Here is a 22,440-nt window from a genome sequence, read left to right on the forward strand (position 1 = left end):
GTGAGATGGACTCTGTCGTGAAGATTTAGGCTGGAATGGATTTACAGTATGCTTGTGTGTTGGCGCGCGTGTATGAGTGTTTTGTGTCTGTGTATTTGTAATTATGGGGCCTTGTGGTTTCCATACACCAACTATGGGACTATGTTGCTTCACCAGTTCATGATGCAGTTCCTGTTCAGGGTCATGAAGTAGACCTGGCTGCTGCCTCCGGAGCGCACCGAAGCAAAGAACACCTGAGACACACATTAACAAGACATTATGCTTATTACTCAGGTTCAATGTTCAGTTGTACGTACTGGAGGCATAAACGTAGATCTCTTAAGTTATATTTTGAATACCAGTGTGTGACCCACCTTGTCATTCCTCTCACAGAGAAACTTGAGCCTCTGGGCTCTCTTGTGCATGAAAACTCCATCCAAGTGGCCTGTCTCTACAGCACGGATCTCTATGGCCTTCTCTCCCCAGCCCATGATCTGGTTAGAGCAGATATGTGCTGCACACAGGGAGAGAGAGAGGGAGAGAGAACTCAGAACATGCCACATTTCAAGAGAAAGAAGTGTGTGTGTATGCCGTGTGTGCCTGTGACTGCGTGCGTGCGTGTACACATGTGCCATACCAACGGAGGTGGGCATCTCGCCCCACTGCAGCACCACATCTTTGATGATGCGTCCGTAGGTGTTGACGTAGACGCCCTCGTCCTCGTAACACAGCAGCATCTCCATGCCATCCGAGCTGGGCAGGAACACGATGGCATGGGGCATTATCTGGACCTGGATCTGGACACACACAGGGGCGAAGGAGTAGAAGCTTGTTTTACCTAACAGAGTTGAATGCACTGATTCTAAGTCGCTCTGAATAAGAGTGTTAAGTGACTAAAATGTAAAATATATGTAAATCTTGCAAGAAATGGGTAGAATCTGTGAGGTTTTCATATCAATACCTTTCAGGTCTGGGCATCTAATCAATGAAACGTATCATTATTCATGTTTTATAGATATTGTAGTTGTCAATTAATTCCAAAGCTTTATTTGATTTGGAAGAATTTGTGGGGGCTGTCATGACTTGCCCTCATAGGTTGAGGATCAAACATGCCGGCTAGGCAAAGGTTTGACCACCACCTATCCTGGGGGCAAGTTTTATGACCGGTCGTAAATACCGTGCAGACTTTCTCTTCCTTGCCATGAAGTATTGGGGGAAAGGACCCCTTTGTTAACAAAGGAAGTCTTCCCGCCAAGACTCCAACATCCAAAAGTGGATAATGAAACAATATTCCTACTTAAAAAGAATGTGGGAAATGGTCAGTAGGGACTTAATAAAACAATAATGCAAAATTCGTTACTACGTTGTGATGTCATTAAAGAGGGCGGAACAACATAACTGTATCTCTGGGGGTGTACACTTCCCAGTTATGAGGTTTGCATCTAATTGTTGTATAAAACAAATGATTAAGTATAATAATACTTTTGTGAAGATAACAATGTGATTTTAGCATTCTAGATGAGATTATTGTTTTCCATATTGATTTGTTCTCAGTCAGCGGCCACGCCCAGATGAGCACAAACATGATGGAACGCCCCTTTTACCCCGAGTGCATAAAAAGCCTTGAAAAACATTTTAACATTAGACCAGGAAGCCCATGGCTTAAAATGGTTGACACTCTATAAGACCAGCAGACGTGAAGCGTGAGCTAAACGTTACAAAATGGCTAGACCAGAAAACGTGAGACATTAGTCCACACATTTGAAATAGAGAAACTCTGAAACTCTCAACCTCTACACGAGGTGAAGAAGAAGACAATGCACTAGACCTTATCATTTCAGTCTGCAGCTGGCATGTATAGTTGTCTAGAGAACTTTCCCTAAAGACACGATGTGGGAAGGACAATCCCTCTCAGACAACCGCTGGTACATCTGAAGTATCCATTCTAACCACTAATACGACCAGAAACTCAAATAGAAAAAATATTTTGATTTGTTTAACACTTTTCTTGGTTACTACATGATTCCATATGTGTTATTTCATAGTTTTGATGTCTTCACTATTATTCTACAATGTAGAAAATGGTAAAAATAAAGAAAAACCCTTGAATGAGTAGGTGTCCAAACATTTGACTGGTACTGTATACTGTACTGGCACACCCTTTGTTGCAACACTTCATCATATAAGCTCACTCAATATGCTAAACTTCAGATTCCCAATGGCTTAAATATTCAACTCATCATTCAAAAATAAGAGATGTTTGATTAACTTGATTTCATGTTTTTATTTGATTTTTTGGGGGAAGGTTTAAAAAACCTCATTGCAAGACCGACTATCCATGATGTGAACATGGTATCATTCTGTTCCCTAGTAAAATGGAACATACTGCTGTGTTGTAGCTCTATGCTTTCTATTTCTTTATTCTCCCCGTGTTCCATATCGGTAATTATTTAATAAGTGACTGTTATCGATATATAACATATCTTCTAAGAGTTTAATTCGGGAGATGGTAACTCGTTAAACAACTTATTCCTAATGAGTTCATTGTTACACGATTCATTTAATCAAGTGACAATTAAACATAGTTAGGTAATTTGATAAATAACAGTCATACATTCAAGTAAGTCACGTCACGACAGGGCTTAATAAGGAGATTCTGCCCCGTAGTTTCGGTCTAGCCCTGGAGATGAGTTGGTGTCCTACACACTCAATGCCTTCTGCGTCTGCGTGTGCTGTCAAATGAGGAACTCCTCCACTCACATGCACTGGGATGTAGATGTCATAGTTGTTCCCAGAGTCGACATCAATAGCGTGGAAGCCAGCACTGGAGCCGTAGATGACCTTCAACCTCTGTCCTTCCTCCACTGTGAGGTCAACCAACTGGGGCCTGTGGGGCAGGTCACCAAAGGACTAGAAGAGAGGAAAGTGAGAGAAGAGAAAGAGAGAGGGGAGAAAGAGAGATGGGAAAGGAAAAGAGAGAGAACATAAGAGGTTTTGAATGTTGTTCTGGTCGACTGGCTGAGGGGAAATAGAACTCCTGGCATTCAGAACATTGAGGCAGGAAAGGTGAGACCTACCTTGAAGGCCATGAATTTGTGATAAGGCTTGGGAGCCCAGGCGTATACCTCCACCGCGTTCTTCATAGCTATAACCAGGAACTTGATCCTCTCATATTTCACTAGACACAAACAAAGTGGGATTAGAGCCTTTGTGACGCTATAAATAAACAGCGCCAAAAGGCAAAACCAATTGTGTAAATATACATTGTTCGAAAAACTGAACGCATTGATAATAGATACAAGGTTCAATAACGGGTCACATCACTGTTACTCTGTCTCCTTCCTCCCTTTACTCACCCACTTTGTAGTGCACACATCCCTCCATCTCCCCTACAGTGGTCCAGCCCTGCTTCTTCTCCACCTCCGGGTCATTGTGGAGGATCTTGTTCCTCAGCCAGGCCAGGTAGTACACACGCACCTTGTTCTTCTTACCTGGGATGGACACACACACAGGGTTATATAGTGGATAAGAAAAGGTGCTTAGTAGCAACAGATGTTTGTGGTGCACAGGTCCTTTTCCACAAGTGTATTCAACAAAGTGAAACGTTCAGAACATCGCAGATAGAAATGCAAAAGATAGAATCCTGTTAGCTCTACCTGAAGGTTTTGTGACGTTGCTCTCCTAAACAGACCCCCAGGTGAGTGCAGTGTGTTAAAGTGCTGAGCAGTACTAATCAATCACCTGATATGGTGATGAGCAGGTTGAGTCCCTCCAGGACGTCCATCTGTTGGAACCTGCGGGAGTTGATGAGGGGGTAGACCTTCCCCTGACCACTACGGTCCAGCAGCTTCAGACCGTTCTCTGTCCCCACCAGCAGGTTCACACCTGGGGACACACACATGCTTAGATCAAAATGTCCCCCTTAATGCAATCAGGACCTACAATATGTGAAAAATGTGATACTCAAGCTGGATGGAACAAAGTGTGTTACATGTGGTCATTGAAATACATATAATTCTATGTTCCATTTTAATTCTGTGCATGTGGCTCATATGATTAGAGTGTGGGCTATAGCTTAGACCAGTGTGCCGTCAGTCTCACCCCAGAGAGCAGCACAGAGGATCTCAGAGTTGAACCTCTTCTTGTACTTGCGGATCTCGGGGGTGTCGCTGTGGGGGCGTGTGTTGGTGGGGTTCACGTTCACCATGGAGCCTTTCCTCACCTCCATCTTCAGCTGCTCAAACCTGGAGCCCAGGCCTGGACACAACAGGAGCAGAGTTGAGAGGGAGGAGAGAAATACAACCCATAGTTTCTCTATGAATGCCAAAACGTCCTTAAGGGAATGATAATATTGAATCAAGCTACTGTGGGCAACTGCTTCCCTCCTGCTTATGAGACATTTCCATGACTCAGATTTACCAACAGCAGTAAAGTAAGTAAGATGCTGATGATTGTGAGCCGAGTACTGAAGCTAGAGAGACTAGAATAGGAAACTAGGTAAGTGAAGGTATATAGGGGAACCTTATTTAACCACTTATGATAATGACCAGTTCTACAGTATGTACTTACTGCCCACAGAGATGGCATCCACAGGGCCTGGTGGTTGGTACATGCCCAGGTCAACAAAGGTGGTGAAGGAGGACTTGCCACTTGACGCCTTGACTAGACCCCTGGACTGATACTGGGGGAAACAGGAAGGGAGTGAGAAATACCACTGGGAATGGGGTTTATGGCAGAGAAACTTGTACATGGAGACAGACATATTGGCGGATTAGTCAGGGAGACAGAGACAGACTGACCGTCAGAGACACGCAGAGAGACAGACAGTCAGAGAGACACAGACCGAGAGACTCACATCATAGACAGAGTCTTTCCCAGGGGAGGAATGGGAGGCCGAGTCAGTGGGGGAGTGGGAGGGCTGCACCACGTCAGGCAGGTTGGTGTATCCATTGTGGCTCCGCTTCTCTGGTGTCTGCCAGGCAACGGGGACAAACCAGTCACAATCACACAACCCCTACATAAGAGTAACCTGACCACCCATACATATCCATACACCCCCCCCCCGTAGGCTACTTCCTGAGAGACAGATGACTCACCCTCTGCACCAGCATGGTCTGGTCCCCGTAGACTCCTGCCTGACCCTCCTCCCCTCCCTCCCCCTCCTCCTCATGAACCACCATGGTGTTGACTGAGTCAGAGTCTGCATCCCGTGGACTAAAGAAAGACAGGAGATGAAGTCAGGGAGGAAGAGGGGAAAGAAACAGAGGAAGATGACAGAGCAGAGTGCAGTGGAGGATATGAAGTGGACAGGAAAATAAAAAGACAAGGAAAGGTTAGGGTGGCGGTAAAAAGCGGACAATGGGCTTTCAATAACATAATTCACAAGTAGCTATGTCTCTAAAAAGCCATTCCTTTTTTCTCTTTCCTGTTTGTCAGTGTGTGTGTCTCCCACCCTGGTACTGACCGGTCTGTGGGGCTGTCCTCTTCATTCCCCTCTCCACTCTCACTCTCCTCACTGCTCTCACTGCCTTCTGAGGATGAGGAGTAGTCGTTGGCCTTCACCGGAGGTCTGGGCTGCTCCTCAGGGCGCTCCTTAGCATACAGCCCATGGTCCTGAACACAAACAGACACACACGCAGACAACACAGACAAGCAACAGATATTAGGGAAGCATAGAGCTGGGTGTTTCCAGCATACCAGGACTATGACAGGCTTGTGTAACTTAATACAGCAGCCTGACATAGTGGAAGCAAAAACATATGTATCACAGCACACAGAGATACTAACCTCTCCTATTGCTCTCTTGTAACTCTGTGCATTGGAAGAAGCAGTGGACAAACAGGGAAGTAAGTGGAGTAGGAAGAGAGAAAAAGAGGGTGGATTATAATATTTTTTTTGACAAAGAGTGCAGAGGAAAGGGTGTGAGCAACAGGTACAGAAAATAGGCCAAGAAAGAGAAACTGTTAGTGCAGGTGTCAATATCCAGAACAATATCAGTTGTAGGGATTAGTGAGCGTAGATGTTCCAATAGTGCAGAATAGTCAGTGAAAAGAGAAATATAGATTTCTACAAGTGATAAGCTTAAAAGAAGATGAACATGCTCTTACTTCACCTTAACAGCTGAGAAAAGATAAGGGTGTGTAAAGTGTCTGAATTTCCTTCATGCAGTGTTCAGAGTGAGGGAGGGTGTTTTACAGGTGAGGGGTACTTACAGCAGGTCGACTGGGGCGGGACGAGGTGCGAGACTCCCCTGGCTTGTGCCCCTTCATGCGCCCGTCATGGCCTAGTATGGGGGAGTCCATTTTGGAGGAGCCTGAAACCAACACACTGAATATCACCATGGAATTGCTAACATCATTGTTGGGGCATGCTTTCATTCCATACGAGGGATCAAGAGATGGCGAGAGAAGCAGAGTCAGCGAAAGTGTGATATACTCACTGAGTATCCGGTGCCTCTCCAGAGAGCCAGTCTGGGGCAGATTGGACACGAGGTTCACGCTATCTCCTCTCTCCCAGCGGTCGTTGCGGCTGAGGTCTGGGTTGCTGTTAAGGAAGACACCAGATCAGTTATCCAGCCTCAGCAGTGAATATCATAACTGTGTCATGATCTACCATCATTCATGTGTCATGATTGGAATCAGAGTAATCTCTCCTGACACACGTTTAAATGCAAATCTGTCGGCAAACGAGCTCATGGGTGAGACAGGGAGTAAAACAGTTTCTGTTCAGTGCGTTGGAATACCGTCAGCTGATTATTTTGACAAATCAGAATTTCGCAGATGTGTTGCTTAGAGTGGGGACAGGGATTTTAGCCACAAGTCTCTAATAAACACTGCATACCTGTGAAATATTTTCATCGAAAACATCGCCAGATACCTTACCTCCATGTTGTCAGCATGCAGCAAAAAAATTATAATAAACACAGGTGGACTTTCTGGAGAAGGAGGGAGGGACTGGGAACGGGCTTTGGCAGAGGAAGGCGTGGACTTTGAGACAGATTGGAAAGCGTTTTCCCCCACAACCTAAATCAAGTAGGGGGAAATGTTGCGTTCTTGATGCCGACATTAGACTGAGAGTAGCTAAAATGTGTCCGCCTGAGTTACCTGGCTCTGACTGGAAGCCTGATGCCAGACGAGAGGTTGGTGTTGAGAGCTGTGGCAATGGAGGCTGTCCTCTGGGGAATCTGGGAAAGACAGTGAAATACAACATTACATATTTTTTTTTTTTTTACATTTTTAGACACTCTTATCCAGAGCCACTTACAGTTAGTGAGTGCTCTTTAGAGAGCTCCAGACTGCGACCATTTAGTCGCATTTTGTGACCCCTTGACTTGGCTGTGCGGGTAAAAAAATGTATTCTACATGGTCACCTCACTCAAAACCTCTTATTTTTTTAGAAGGCTAAAACCATGATTTGGTCAAACAGTAAAGTACATTATCCTTATGATTCCTGTAATGAAAGTGTCTGCCTGCCCCTGTAACTGTTTCGCTGGGGCCTGCTGCTGTGTCGAGCGAGCCATTTCCTTCCTGGGGGAAAAAAATGCTCTGGGAGAATTTATCTTCTTTCTGATTGTATAAGATTTCAAATCCAATTGTGGGGAAAACACAGCTATCCGGTTGTCAAGGTTGAAGAGAGGTGGTTCTCAGCTTTCTGTAGGTATAATTAATATTTCTCAACTCTCAACCTTGTGCTCAAAAGCAACTGTTTTACAACCAAGATATTTGATATGGCTTTGAGATAAGGAGCGCACGAGATGTGCATAGGCCACTGCGATTGCACAGGCGTTATTGGGCGGTAGGCTACAAAGTTTTTTGGGACATTACATTTACTGTTAGATTAATACATGGTTACTAGCAGTGGGTATTATATTTAGAGTTACCGATCTAGCTAATGTGTTTTGAGTTTCCACTAACTCAGGCGGTGAACTAGCCCCAAATAAATTAAAATATATATAATTCTGTAGCCCTATTTTAACAGTAAAATATAACAATCGCTTAATTGTCAACCCAAAATGCATGACAATCACTGGATTAGGTTGCACATTAAAATATTTTGAATCACAACATGAAAAGATGATGAAACAACGTATTTCTTGAATAACATCTCGGATAGTCTATTACACTTTTAAAATAAAGCACTGTGAGTGAATTTATAAGATGCTAAAATTATATTACGTGAGGCTGTGAAAAAAATTGGTGTGACCAAATCGTGGGCTTGCCAGTGCCACCAGGGGAAAATGTTAGTCTGGAGCCCTGTCTTTAGTCAACATCTAAAGACTAAAACCCAGCAGGTGGTCTCTCACCTTGGGCGGCTGCTCCATCTCTGGCAGGCGGATCCAGGGGCCGCGGTCCTCCCTTGTGCGAGGCTGTGGGGCAGGGCTCTCGGAGGTGGGGTCGGAGTTCTGTCGGACTAGCTCCCTGGAGTGGATGGGGCGGGGGGTGGGGGTAGGGGAGGGGTCCTGGGTGGGGAAGGCGGACATGGTCTTAGTGGGCTGGTCACACAGGGACTGGGAGCGGGGGACAGGGGCAGCGTAGGGCTTCAGCGGGACCAAGTGGGCCATCTGGAACTGGAGGGGGGCAGCGGTGAAGAAGGAGGGAGGGGAGTGTGCAGGTGGAGGAGAGGGCAGGGCAAGGCAGTGAGAGCAGGCAGGATAGTGGGACAGGAGGGAGGATTATGCATTTTTAAGATGGGGAATAAAGGGATTTTTGCCATTTTATGAAATAAGGGCAATAAAACAATATGAACTCAATAAGAAGGGAAGAGGGTGGGTGCAGGAGGAGAGGGGAGAAAAGGAAGGAAAAGAAGATCGGAAATAAATAAAGGTCAAAGACGCATTATTACACAGGGGGTAATGCAGCTCTAGGAAGACATCGCAGTCTCCACTGTGCTAAACCAGTATTTGATCAAAATGCCTGCACTGTTGTAACAAGGGAAAACATACAAATAAAGTACACACAAATACATTCCCAGATTAACACCAACACACCTTGCCCTGCCCCCCCTGAGGTTCAACAGGCCGCTGCATAGGCGGGGTCTGAGCAGCCTGGCCCCCTCCGGATTGGCTGATGGAGTCAGAGCGTGATTGGATGGCAGTGTCAGAGACAGTGGTGCAGATTTTGGGTGAGCCCTGCCTGTTGAGCTTACTGCGCTCCTCCACCTGAGACAGAGAGAGAGATGGAAAGACGGGGGACAGGAGACAGGGAGAGGGAGGGAGAGAGCACGTCACACAGATGTCGATTCAGACTAACCTTCAGGAAAAAAGATGACACCTAAGGTGATACAGCATAACTGCTTGTATATGCTAGCTTGTTACAGGGAAATTGCTAAATGTATTCCACTGGTATTACTCTATATTACTCTAGGTTATAAAACACTATGTAATGAAAGGTGTGGTCCCTAGGGTTATTTAAGGTGAAGTAAGAGCATGTTCCACTGTTCCTGTCTGTGTGGTATTATTGTACCTCTCGGGCCCAGGCAGGCTTGTTGTTGGGCTCCAGGTTCTTGCTGTAGTGGTAGAGGGGCTGGGGCTTCTTGTCCTGTTGCTGCTGCTGCAGGGACACCAGGTAGGCATGCTCCTGCTGCAGCTGCCTCTGCAGACGCTCCGACTGCCTCTGCTCCTCCAGCTGCTTACGCTTGTACTCCTGCACACACACCATGATACGGTCAAAGCAGACATATCTAGGACTGAGCAGGGCTAGTACACAATACACACCCCTTTGACATGCCCCCAAAACAGACACAATCACACATACAAAAATGGGGACATCATGCAGGGTATACATAGACAAGGGCCTTGTTCTCAGAGTTCCCTCAAATGATTCTCCAGGTCTCTCAATAAATGTTTTCATAAAGTAAAAAGCGACATACAGTACATGGAGTTTTTGATGCCTCTAGTGGTGAGAAGTGTGAAGTGCAAGGAGGAGGAGGGTAAGGTAAGCAGTATGCACTGCAGGAAGAGGTAGGGGTAGACTAGGTCTGAGGAGAAGAGGTGACTGCAGGATAAAGGAAGGAAGAGAGTTACCATGAGCAGTGCCTGCTCCTGAAGCAGCTGCTGCTGAAGAATTTCTAACTGCCGCTGTTCCTCCTCTAACTTATGTCTTATGAACTCCTGAAGAGAGGTGGAGGAGGGGTGAAGAGGGAAAGGAAAGACAATGGAGAAGAGGATAGATATAAATAGACCACGATGTAGGGGGGATTTATGACTGTCATACACTAGTTAGTACACAGCCCTAGTGATTTGTCATGGCTTTAAAGTTCTACAGTCACACTAAAAGCTACTGCAAATGGTATTCGCTTTTTTCTATTGAATATCTACTGTTAAGACTACAACACAATTCCATATAAATTGCATCACGTCTTCAATCAGTACTAGATGCAGGTTAGTTATCGTGAAGAAACGGGCAATGGTAGGAGAGTTAAAAGGTTGATGGAGAAAAGAAGACTAGGAGAGTAGATTATAAAACGTAGGTTGACTGTGATATAATGCCAGTCACTGTGTGGTAGAGGTAGAGCGAAAACAGAGCAGCAGAAACTGAGCTCTCCAACAGAAAACTGAAAATACACTAATTTAGATCCAGGCTGCCATGGCAACCAGCGCACGGACATTCCACAGCTAGAATGGCTTGCAGTAGGCTGCAGTGTATGCTACACCCACACCTCTCCCCAATTGGCTGATTGTGCTCCTGCGCTTCGAGGTTGGTTACCTGCTCCCTCTCGGCCAGCCTCCTATCCTCCTCCCTCCTTATATCGTCAAGTCTCCGATGGGGACCCTTTTCTTGCTGTCTCACCATCTCTCGCTCTTTTCTCTGTTGCTGAGAGGGATGACAGGAGAGAGCGGGAGAGAAATTAGTGTGCAGGCCACTTTTGCACATTAGTTGTGGTTATATGGATACCTTGCATAAACCTTTTGTTTTTTTCCCCCTCCACCGAGAGAGGAAATGGAGAGCGCGAGGAAAAGAGAACGAGAGAGAGCGAGATGTTAGTCGTGAGTCACTGCCAGCCACTGTTACCGCCAGCCACTGCAGCCCTGCTCCTCTTCTGAGACCGCGCTGCTTCCTGATTCAAACACTTGGCCAGTTGTTCTTTTAATTGGTATCACCCTGAATAGTTTTAAGCAGTCTTCTGAAAAGACACTACAGCCTCCCTATTAAAACAACTCCCTGAAGAGAGGATGCCTCTTTGTTGAATTAAGATATCACTTGCTGATGACACGTTTTACATTTAAAATGCTCGTCTTCTCTTTTGTGCTGAGAATGAATGATTAACAATCTCCAGAGAACATTCAGCTATCATTTATATTTTTCTCTCCCTGACGGTAAGTTGCTTCCTGACCTTGTGATAATAAATTCCCATCTACTGTACACTGTATGCAGGTAATCCAACATGAATTGAGATTTTAATCCAGTGGAAGTATTTTAATTATGTACAATTATTAATAATTCTCATTTTCATTAATACAATTTTTATTATAGATATCAAACCGTTGGCATGACCAACTAGCTAAATTAGCAAGCTTCATATCCTGCTGTATTATGCCATCTCCAAAAACAGTGTACATTGTGTTATGGCAATGTACATAACAGCTTAGTACAATCACAGTAAATCGGTCTACTGTGAAAGACTCGGATTGACATAAATAGCTAGATAAAAGGCTTGTGATGATTCCTTCTCTGTAAGGTGCGATCAAGTCAGCTGAACCATGTTGGTCACAAGTGTTTACCTCAAAGGGTAAAATCGAGGTTTGCTTAAGCAAGCTAAAGGACACAAGCCACAGTTGATAAGGTTGTCTGTTTGTCAGTGTGTGTGTGTGTGTGTGTGTGTGTGTGTGTGTGTGTGTGTGTATTACCTCTTCCAGGTGGCGGCGCTGTTCTTTCTGTTCCTCGATGCGTTTCTGTCGGTCGTGCAGCAGCTGTCTCTTATGTTCCTCTGGGTCTCGGCGCTGGGCAGCCAGCTGGGCCTGCTGTCTCTTCAGAGCCTCCGACCGCTCCTTGTTCTCCTGCTGCAGACGCAGGAAGTCCCGCCTCAACGTCGACTCACCCGGGACGTTCAGGATGGAGGTACTGGAGGAGAGAGGAAGGGTTGGAAAGGAAGATGTAGATATGGAGAAATATAGTAGGATGAAGTGATGGAGAGATCATAGTAGAGAAGCAGGAGATTGTGTCATTCATCTCAGGACACTATAGTCTTATATTACTGGGGTAGTAATGTTATATGGGTAGTGTTGTGTTACCTGGACTCCCTGTCTTCCCCACGGTTCTCATCCTCCTCATCACTGCCACTGTACTCATACTCCGTCTCCTCTGAAACATATGGAGTGAGGGGGAAAGAATGAACAGAAATGAAAAAGCCTATCCTATAGTCCTGAAAAAATACAGGTAACTGCCAAAATAAAGGAAACGCGTGAGTAAATGAGGGATACAAAGTATATTGAAAGCAGGTGCTTCCACACAGGTGTGGTTCCTGAGTTAATTAAGCAATTAATATCCCATCATGATTAGTTCTGTATAAAAATGCCCAGTTGCCCATTATTTTGGTTACCATGGCTAGAAGAGATCTCAGTGACTTTGAAAAAGGGGTCTTAAAGGAGCATAGGGGGTTTAAAGGGTGTGTCTCAGTCACCAGATCTCAACCCAAATGAACACTTATAGAAGATTCTGGAGCGGCGCCTGAGCCAGCGTTTTCCACTACTATCAACAAAACACCAAATTATGGAATTTCTTGGGGAAGAATTGCCTCAAATCCCTCCAATAGAATTCCAGACACTTGTAGAATCTATGCCAAGGCACATTGATGCTGTTCTGGTGGCTCGTTGTGGCCCATGCCCTATTAAGACACTATTTTGGCGCTTCCTTTATTTTGGCAGTTATCTGTATGTACTTATAATGACCATAACACACCCCATCCTCACAGTCAACCTCACCCCTCCATCAACCATTACGCACACAGACATCTGCAAAACACAATATCGCATGACCAACACAAACCAACAGAGGCCTCAGTCAGGTTCAGGCCAGCCCTTCCCTCTCTCACCCTTCTCTCCCCTCTTCTTGCGTGTGCGGTCGATGTGGTCTTTGAGCTGGATGCGGACCTGGCGCTCCGTGGGCTGGTCCCGGATGAACGAGTGCTTCAGGAGCTGCTCTGTGGTTGGCCGGCTGGTGTACGTCTTCACCAGGCAGCCCTCTATAAAGTCTATGAACTTCTTAGACCTGGAGGAGGGGGGGTGGGTGGGTCAGAGTCAGGTGAGGAAGAGGGGGGTGTTGAGTAACAGGTATTTGGTGGAGATGGATGGGAGAGCTGGTGTGGGTGGGAATTTTAGGAGGCCTGGTATCTCCTCAAGGTCACATGTATTTGGGAATGAAAACTACCCCAAGATGAGTGTTCAGAAAGAAGGGATAAGAACAGGGAAGGTCTGTGTGCGTGGGAGAGTGAAATAGAGACAGAAAGACAGTCTGAGTGTCCATACATTAAATGTACAAAAGTGCCTCTTACGGTGGATTTTTCACTGCTATTTTCATTAGGATGTACTTGGGTGTATCAATTGCAGTACAGTTACCCACATGACTTGTCTGGAGGCCAATAGCCATCACTAAAGTATGTACTATAGGTCAACCAAATGAAACATGTGCATTGAGCAACAACTTCATTCAATACATTCTTGTCTTAGTCATTGAATAATTTGTATGAGTAATTGAAATATGTGATTCTCGGATGACTGACTTGTGTTTGAGGTCTGATAATTCCTTACTACATGCCTGCTTTGTCAGGGAAAAAATTGTGCAAGTAAAGAAAACAGGCTACATTAGTATTAGTGATAACATTTCTGACATGCCACTGTACCATGGCCAGCTGGTGTTGGATGTAAATAGTTCAGTAAAGCGCAGCAGGGCTATGGTAAGAAATAATCTTATCACTGCAAAGGGAGGGACGGAGGACCGGGAGCCAAAAGAAAATAGCTATATGTCCTAAAATAAAAATGAAGTTTTAGGAAAAACAACAGCAGAAACCAAACCGCACACTCACCACTTCTTGGACTTGAGTTTGGGAGGGGGGTTCCTCGGGATGAGGAACAGAGCTCTCATAGGGTGCATATCACACAGAGCTGGGGGGGGAGAGAGAGAGAGAGAGAATTATGGATTGGTACAAAGCATTTAAATCAAAAGAGCATTTAAATACCGCTAGTATACTACTATACAGTACAAACATGTAATGATCACATAATCCTTATGGATATAAATTGTGACACTAGTATCCCAGGTATTCCCAATCAATATAATGTGGTCTTGATAAACCCGATCTTTATCCTTTCTTTGTTGCCTCACACCTATTGCTCCATTGTCTTGTTTGAGCAACACTGTTACTTATAGTCTTCCCAGCATAGCTAGCTTAACCTGTCTGGTTAGGTTATAAGCTCAACAATAAAATGCCCTTTGTTAGGACGAATACACTGACGTTACTTCTGATACTGCCCAAGGCATGCAGTGGGTTTCATTTCAGTACTTTCATTGACTACATGACGATTACATGACCAGTATGTCATTCTCGACAATGTTTGTGCTGTATAAAAACAGTTTGTGCATCTGTGGGAACTTTTTATGTGATACATGTACAGACGTGCACATTTCACTGGTTTTGCACATCTAGTCATCACAACAGAATGGATGTCGGTTTGTTCACGAGTGAAATCAGTCTGCTCATGTCAGACCACAGGGTGGTTTTGTCAGGTTTTGAAAAAAACAGCAATGCTAGCTAACAATTAGCCAGTAGCATCCCAGTCACCAGTAGAAACTCACAGTGTTAGTGAGAATGTGAGTAAGTCCATGTTGCATAATTCATGACGGCACATCATTGACAACAGGCCTGCGACAACAACAGCCCTTGACTGTCAGCCTGTCTGGATGGGCTGTGTCATGCATACTGGGTGGGTACAGCAACAGCAGGCGCTCCAGAGAGAGAGACTCCTTCTACAGGCAGGCATCCCACTTCAAAGCTGCCTACGGTGGGAGCAGTGTGCAGTGATATGTGCTTCTGCTGTGCTATGCGGTTTGATATAGAGAAGGCTCTCTAGCACCACAGATCAATAGCCCCCTCACCTCGTATCTTACATGAGCAGCACAGTGGTGAATGAGCCATCTCAAACACATGGCTTGATTTATGAGCCAGTGACGAGACAGGAGTTTCATAATGTGGGAGATTATTCAATCTCTCCACTGCAGGCTTATGTCATGCAGAATGTGCTTTTGAGAGTTTAGGAGATACATATCTGTTGTTTGTGTGGCTGTGTGTGTGTGTGTGTTTGTGTGGCTGTGTGTGGATGAATAGGGTAATAAAGTGGAGATAGATGTGTGTGGGTAGGTGCACTGAACGGTACTTACGAGGAGCTCCCTCTGCTGTCTCTATGGCTGTGATCCCCAGGGACCAGATATCACTCTGTGGAGACACACGAGATTTAGTACCCACTCTCACACACAGACAGACACGTTAGGATGGAAAGGGGTCATTACCCTGTAGTCATAGGTGGAGTCGGGGTTCTCATCACAGGCGATGACCTCAGGGGCCATCCAATAAGGCGTGCCGATGAAGGTGTTCCTGCGCCCCACGGTCCTGTCCAGTTGAGCACTCACCCCAAAGTCCACTGCACACAGTGGAGGACAGAGACACCGTATTACTGGCTACAGTATTATTTTTTGACTACCGTTTCAAGTCTTCATTAAGTTAAGTTGTAGATAAAACCATAATACAAATATGTAGTGTGCCTGATGGTGAGACAATTGAGTACTTTATTCAGACTGAGGGAAGCTGCTATAAAACACACAGACTGGAGGATTACATATGGCCACAAAGAGCAGGATTACATATTCATCACAACCAGTTCAGGGAACAGAACCAAAGACCGAAAAATAAAAAATAATGTTTGAGGAATGGAAACAGAACCGAGAACGAAAGAGATCTCTAGTGTTCCGGAACAGAACAGTTATTTTAAAATCTTAAGAACCGATTAATAATGTAATTTTTTTGTTACAAAAATATTCCTGTCTAGTATACAATTCTGTAATTTGGTGTACTTATAATGCTAGTAATAGCCTAAACACATTCCAGTTCACATCATGATGTTCAGCACTTCAAGCCAAGCCCCCTCCATGTCCATCCAGCTCTTTCCACCAGTGAAATGTCAGACGCATCTCACGCCTGCACTTTTCTGACCAATTAATCGTGTAAACAACTAGCGTACGCGTTCAAGTAAATTGATGAGCTATTTTCTCAAAACTATTTTGTTTTCACAGGTTAAAAAAAAGAACAAAAATTAACTATATGAACAGTTACTTTCTCTTGGTTTGAACCAATTTTGGAAATGTATTTTGTTTTTGTATTTTTTTTTTTTTTTGGTCGGAACACTGGTACGGAAAACATACAAATGTTTGATCACAACAAGTCCACACACTGTACATAAATACATGTAAACACAAGCAGCAGCAGAGCAAACACATTAACAGTTTAGAATCAATCATCTCACCAAGTTTCACCTCTGCATTCTCTGTCAGCAGCACGTTCTGGCCCTTGATGTCTCTGTGGATGACCTTGTGTTGGTGGAGGTGCGAGAGGCCCTGGGTATCAGAGAGGGGTCAGAGTTCAGTCAGGGGTTCGGGGCCCTCTGGAGGACGTCTGTAATGGCACTTTTCCAATGCAGGGTGCTTGGCCTAAAGATTCAGACTGTTGTGTAATGGTTCTATAGTGGGTGCACTGTGGTTCCTCACCCTGAGGATCTCTCTGCAGATGTAAGCGATCCAGTCCTCCTTCAGAGAGTTGCCCTTGGTGTTCTTCACCAGGTCTGTCACTGAGCCCGCCCCACAGAACTCCATCACCAGCTATACACAGACAGGAAGGAACTTAGCACACATAAATACAATGTTCAGTGTGTCTGTAATAAATAATAAATGCTGCATGCAGAAACCCTAATCTTGTTTCTGTGCATTATGGGGTTCATGGATATCAGAGAGAGCCCTATAAATGATGAAGCTCTCCCTCAGATTATACCACCAGACAGGGACAGAAGCCATCAGACTGACCCAGAGCTGGTCATCATGTCCAGGCGGGCTCTTCTTGACGAAGGCTCCATAGTAGGTGGCGATATTGCGGTGATGGCTGTACTTTTTCAGCATGTTGATCTCAGCCTTGATCTCTTCCTCTTCCTCCTCAGTCACATCCATCACCTTTATTGCAGCCAACTGGCCTGTCTTCACGTGACGCCCCTGATTAAAGGCAGAGCAGACTTGATCATCTTAACTGGTCAATCAAAACGAGAAACGGAAGTAAGTACAACAGATGTCAGCGCAAAAAAAAATAAAAATCCTAACTTTGAGCCAAAAATCTCTAATAGTTCAAGGAACTCCGCCCAGGTTTAATCCGTTTTGAGAGTGATTATGCTGTATGTTACACCACGTCATTTACTCTTCTTCTCTCCACTCTACTTTTTAGTTATCTCCATATTATCGCTTTACCACTACCTGTCTACCGGGCTCCTCAGACTGACAGCGTCAGCGTGGTCCAGCACAGCTGCACTAATCTGGCCTAATCTCAGATTTACTACCACAGCTGGAGTTTGAGACACTCAGGGGAGACACTCAGACAGCCTCAATCTGAGCTTCAACCAGCTCAGTGGTTCATCTTACTCATCCCCTCAGTGTCTCTCACCTCCTACGCTGGGTCACTGACCCAAACCCCATCCATATGTCTCGTCTTACCTTGTACACCTGTCCATAGGTCCCATTTCCCACCACCTCTACCAGCTCAAAGATCCCTGCTGGGTCCTGGAAGAAAGTGAGACAGATTCATAAAGATAGTCTGCCAGAGAGAAACCAGAGACCAGACCACCAGGCCAGATGGACTGGGAGACAAGATGCAGAGACAGACATGGTACATTTGAATAGACTGGCAAACATATAAGGCCTAGACCACACAAGCAAGGAGGCCAGAGCGCTATGGAGATGTTTTGAGACACATAGAAGCTCTAGACATCATCCAGTTGCATTATAGGAAATTGGCAAGAACGTTTCTATTTTTCCCCACCATAAGATAAAAACCAAAGGTGATGTTAATAATGGCTACTTCTAGTGAAATATTAAAATCAGTCATCGCTTTTTTCCCTGGAGAGGGCAAAAAGACATCCAGTTCCACTTTCACAGTGTGATTCAATATGGCCTGTGTAGGATCTGTGGGCGTTGGGGCTGCTGCTGCTTTGGGTTGGAAATGTACAGCGTGACCATCCTGCTTTCATCTGGTTCCAATAATGGGTCTGTCTCCTGACTTTTTCAAGTGTTTGTCTTTAACAGAGAGAACGCATATAAGGAGAGGAGAGAGGTGTACTAGAAAATTAGGCATAGATAGATGTGAGCATTAGGGCTAAGGGGGTTGAGAGGAAAATAGGAAATAAACATAATGGGAATGACAAATCATCAAATTAGTGTATCTATGCTGTGTGTAAGAGGAGCACTAAGAGTAGGAGAAGCAGGATCAAACTGACAAAAGGGTTGGAGTAAAAGCACTGGAGTACAAGTGTACAAAATAGAGGGAAAGAATGAGATGATAGGGGTGAGGGGGGAAGAGCGAATGATGGCATAGAGGAGGCTAATGCAATTATCCAGAGGGAGGAGAGAGATGGTCGCCCACGTCCAACGCAGAGAGAGGGAAGAAAGAAAGAGATGAAGGTGGGGGGAAACCATTGAAAATGTCAAATCGAGAAAAACATAAACCGTCTGTAAGGGTAAGTTGAAGGTAAGCGTTGATTCAATGTGTGTTGACACTTGTCCTACCACCTGACATTTTTTGATGTGGGAACTCAAAGAATCCAAGGCTTCCAAAAAAAATCCATTACACAAAGCCTATTCTACTAGCTAACTTGAGTCTTCCATAGAAAGAGAAATCATAGCAATGCACTAGTACTAGCCTAGATTGTACTTGTAGGCTATGTGAATGTGTGTATGTGTGTGTTTATGTGTAGCAGGCAGAGTGGGTGTTATATAGGACAGCCATCAAACAATGAGCTCAAGTGAATCATCCCTCTTAGAGCTCACTCTCCCTCTCATCCCCCTTCTCTCAGAATGGAAAATTAAACAGCATTGCCTGGAGAGGTCTGGCCTGTAACTCACTGTACTGAAATCGCTAGAGAGTGTGTAGGTGAGAGATATACCGGTAGATATTAAATCTCCCTTTCTCAAACTAAACTGCCTCTACTCTGTTGTTATCTACTCTGTTGTTACATGCTCCTAGTCTTTGTTTGATGATATACTGACACTGGATCATGTTATCAGAACGGCCAACCTCCATGAGGGTCCACATTACAAATAGATAACTTGAATGTCTATGGTCCTGGAGTGTGAGCTCCCAGGTCTGGGTTTGTTTATTATTTATGTTCAACTTCTAATTTTGATGTTTTGGAACATGCAAAACAGGAGTTTTACAATACACCATTGTGTGCATGTCAGAGAGAGTGCAGTCAAAAACTCAATTGAAATCCCCCAAATCTATTTCAATCATGTTTTGATAACTCTTGGTAGAAATATTTTTGAGATGACGTTATTACTTCTGAAAAGGCTACAAGGAAATATTGTAGTACAACACACTGTGGCAAATAAGTTAGTCAACGCCTGTCTTGTTGTTGTCTATGAAGTTGTATGATAAGATACGGGTAACAATTACATAAGATACAGTGCAACTGTTTGATAGGTAGACTAGACGTAGATCAATGTGGGCTAGTTTTAAAAGGATAAATGCAACGTTGTAGATACAGGCCTGTTTTAAAAGCCAGCGATCAAACGGATCAGGCCTTCATCCTCCTCGTCCACGCACTTACAAAAATGGCATAGGATTTAGATTGACCAAGGTGATATGGAAAAAGAGCAAGATAGTGTAGTCAGTAGTGACACCCGATAGACTCAAATCTTGCCACCCTCTCTCCCTAAAATAAACATTTAACGTTACAGCTGATAATCATCTGCAAATACTAATACTGCTTACTAATATGAATATATTCAGCCAAAGCTCTAAAATTCTATGTGCGTAACCCACAACTGGCCATTTAACAAATATAACGTTAGGTAGCTAGTTAGCTAAAGCAAGCACCTCAAACTGACAGCTCTAGTCGTTGCAAGTTTCCAAAATGGTATAATCAGTGAAGCGTTGGCACGCGCATAATGACAACTGGCTGCAGCTTTGAGCTAACTAGATGTACAGTAGCCACTTACCCTCAAAGCTGCGAGGTCTATGTCATCCAAGCTTCGTGTGGGGGCGTTTTCGGACATGCTGGCAAAAGTAGTAGCTAACGTTAGTTAGCTAATAATTTAGCTACAAAATAAAAGCAGCAGCCAGTAGAAAATGTTTAATTTATGTGTCCTGAGCTGTCAAGTCCCGCTCCGAACATCAATCACTGATGAGACTTGACTTGCTAACTTAACTAGTTAACATAAACAAATGGTCGCAAAAATGGCAAGGTAAAACGCAGTTCTCTAGCTAGCAAACTAGCCTACTAAGTTCAATTGCGTTACAGAGACCCAATATTGTGCTGTACTCTCTTACTGCGTTCATTTTGGCAATAACGTTACTGCGTATATGCTGTTTGAAGGTCGTCGACAGATAATTTGAATGTTTCTAACTACAAATTCAATGCAATTATAACGTCAATGTTTGTGAGATGAAACAAGTAGCTAGCTAGCTTGCTAAGTTAGCTGGCTAGATAACAACAGCGCAATACAAAGGTGGTCCGCAGCAGAGCTGTCATTTTTCAGTCTGCCATAACATGAACGCAAACTAGCTAGCTACCCACGCACAAATCAAAAATATGATTTATTGTAAATAAACATGGATTTTAACTAGTCGCAATTCCACTCCGGCAGATACTTCATATGTTCCACAAATGAAGTAGCAAATGGCGCGCCGCGCGATCAATGTGGAATGTACAGCTAGCTACGTCAAATGTTCGATATCCGTACACAATCTTTCATTCCTTTCGTGTTGACAGTGATCGCGTCTTGCACTGCCTGTACGGACGACTGTGCAAAAACAAACAGTTTCTGTACGGTCCCAATTGACCCTCGACTGATAAGCGTCATGGAGCTGGTTCGTACTTCTAAAATAGATACTTTAGCTAGAGTAGTTGATACCAATTAATAGGCAAGTAATTTTTCGACAAATATCATGCATAAACTTATTTCCTCGCCATGTTTTGGTATAGCCCATAGAGATGGTCAGAAGACTCAACATTTTATCTGTTCTATGGCGTCTGTGATCGCATGGGCAGCCCCTTCTTCTTCTATGGTACTGTGGCGGTCCGCAAACAAATGTTAGAGGTGCATGCCGCCACCAACTGGACGGGGGTGAATACATTCACAAAAGAAAAGTAAATTCATTACAGGAATGGAAAAAAAATAACAATCTACAAAAAACGACCCAAAAATTATGATCAACAAAAATCTTCCCACTACTTCAGATAACTCAAACTTCCCTACTCAGGCTCTGGGGCCTGAGAGGGTGGGACCCCTCGAGGCAGTACTCCATGCAGCTCTTCAGATGTAAAATATTTTAATATTTTCTACTAAGCTATATGGAATTGTTTTAAGAAGGTCATACCAATAATCATTTTGCTATTTGATTTAGAATTTTAAGACCCCCTGAAGTATAAAAAAAAAAAAAATGTTTTTTGTTGAAAAAGTTTTTTGGCCTTTATTTGACTGCTAAAAGCCCATACAAACACATTGAATAACAGATTCACTACATGGAACAACAGATAGTCCCCCCCCCAAAAAAAATATAGGAAGTTTGTTCTGAAGTGCCTGTCCTATATCTGAGACATATTAGAAAGATCAGGAAACGTTTGTTTTTTTATTTATTATTATTTTTGTTTTTGTTTTTACATGTATTTAACCCCTTGTTTTTGGCACTAAACAGTCTCCATACTTCCATTCATTTTTTCAACTGGTACCGGGGGACCTTCAGATTAGTCTTGTGAGGCCTGTGGGCATTCTAGAGCAAAATAACTGACATGTACGTGTTTGTGAGAGTCTCACCTTTACACACCGGGGACATATTAGTGTGTGGTCCAAACTGTTTGGACGCTACAGACAGAAGTTGGCAGATCGGCTGTACCGACTTCAGACGAGTCCCAAGACGCTTTTCCCATTCTTTTAGACAATTGTCCATTCCTCCTTGTTTCCACCGCCATAAGATTCAAGTTCACCATCCGCTTCCTCCATCTTCCTCCCGTCCATCCACCTCCCATAGTCCTCCACTCCGGAAACCGTCATCCTCACTCCCAATGGGCAGTGCCATTGAGGCCATCTCCATTTTGAAGTAGTCAATGTTCTTCTTCTACTGTCTATGAGTTGGTAAACAAACTGAAAGGGTCCATACTGCCACCTGGAGTGTGTTGTTTCAACAGGTATAAAGCCAAGGTTGGTGATTTACTGCCACCTG

The 22,440-nt window shown here is 44.2% G+C and overlaps 1 protein-coding gene across 6 annotated transcripts; it reads right to left on the bottom strand.

The window, feature by feature from the left end:
- Positions 1-50: 50 nt before the first annotated feature.
- On the bottom strand, positions 51-21,264 carry LOC121573632 (misshapen-like kinase 1). Of its 6 annotated transcripts, XM_041885752.2 has the most exons (33): positions 21,230-21,260; positions 20,217-20,274; positions 17,718-17,783; positions 17,043-17,225; positions 16,731-16,841; positions 16,490-16,580; positions 15,480-15,610; positions 15,351-15,405; positions 13,999-14,077; positions 13,009-13,184; positions 12,209-12,278; positions 11,825-12,038; positions 10,683-10,790; positions 10,001-10,087; positions 9,441-9,620; positions 8,966-9,136; positions 8,282-8,545; positions 7,083-7,162; positions 6,419-6,522; positions 6,192-6,292; positions 5,767-5,790; positions 5,444-5,592; positions 5,076-5,193; positions 4,835-4,951; positions 4,549-4,660; positions 4,081-4,236; positions 3,721-3,864; positions 3,336-3,470; positions 3,057-3,157; positions 2,740-2,889; positions 617-776; positions 354-493; positions 51-233 (listed from the first exon to the last, which is right to left on the bottom strand). In XM_041885752.2, the coding sequence occupies exons 2-33, from the start codon at positions 20,271-20,273 to the stop codon at positions 150-152; spliced, it is 3,918 nt and encodes a 1,305-aa protein (XP_041741686.1). In that variant the 5' UTR covers position 20,274; positions 21,230-21,260; the 3' UTR covers positions 51-149. The 6 variants fall into 6 exon arrangements, with proteins under 6 accessions (XP_041741686.1, XP_041741685.1, XP_041741688.1 ...); XM_041885751.1 differs by having other exon boundaries at positions 20,217-21,264; XM_041885754.1 differs by lacking the exon at positions 10,001-10,087 and having other exon boundaries at positions 20,217-21,264.
- Between the last annotated feature and the right edge of the window lie 1,176 nt (positions 21,265-22,440).

This window comes from Coregonus clupeaformis, chromosome 9 (genome assembly GCF_020615455.1).
Source record: "Coregonus clupeaformis isolate EN_2021a chromosome 9, ASM2061545v1, whole genome shotgun sequence".
NCBI classification, from domain to species: Eukaryota; Metazoa; Chordata; class Actinopteri; order Salmoniformes; family Salmonidae; genus Coregonus; species Coregonus clupeaformis.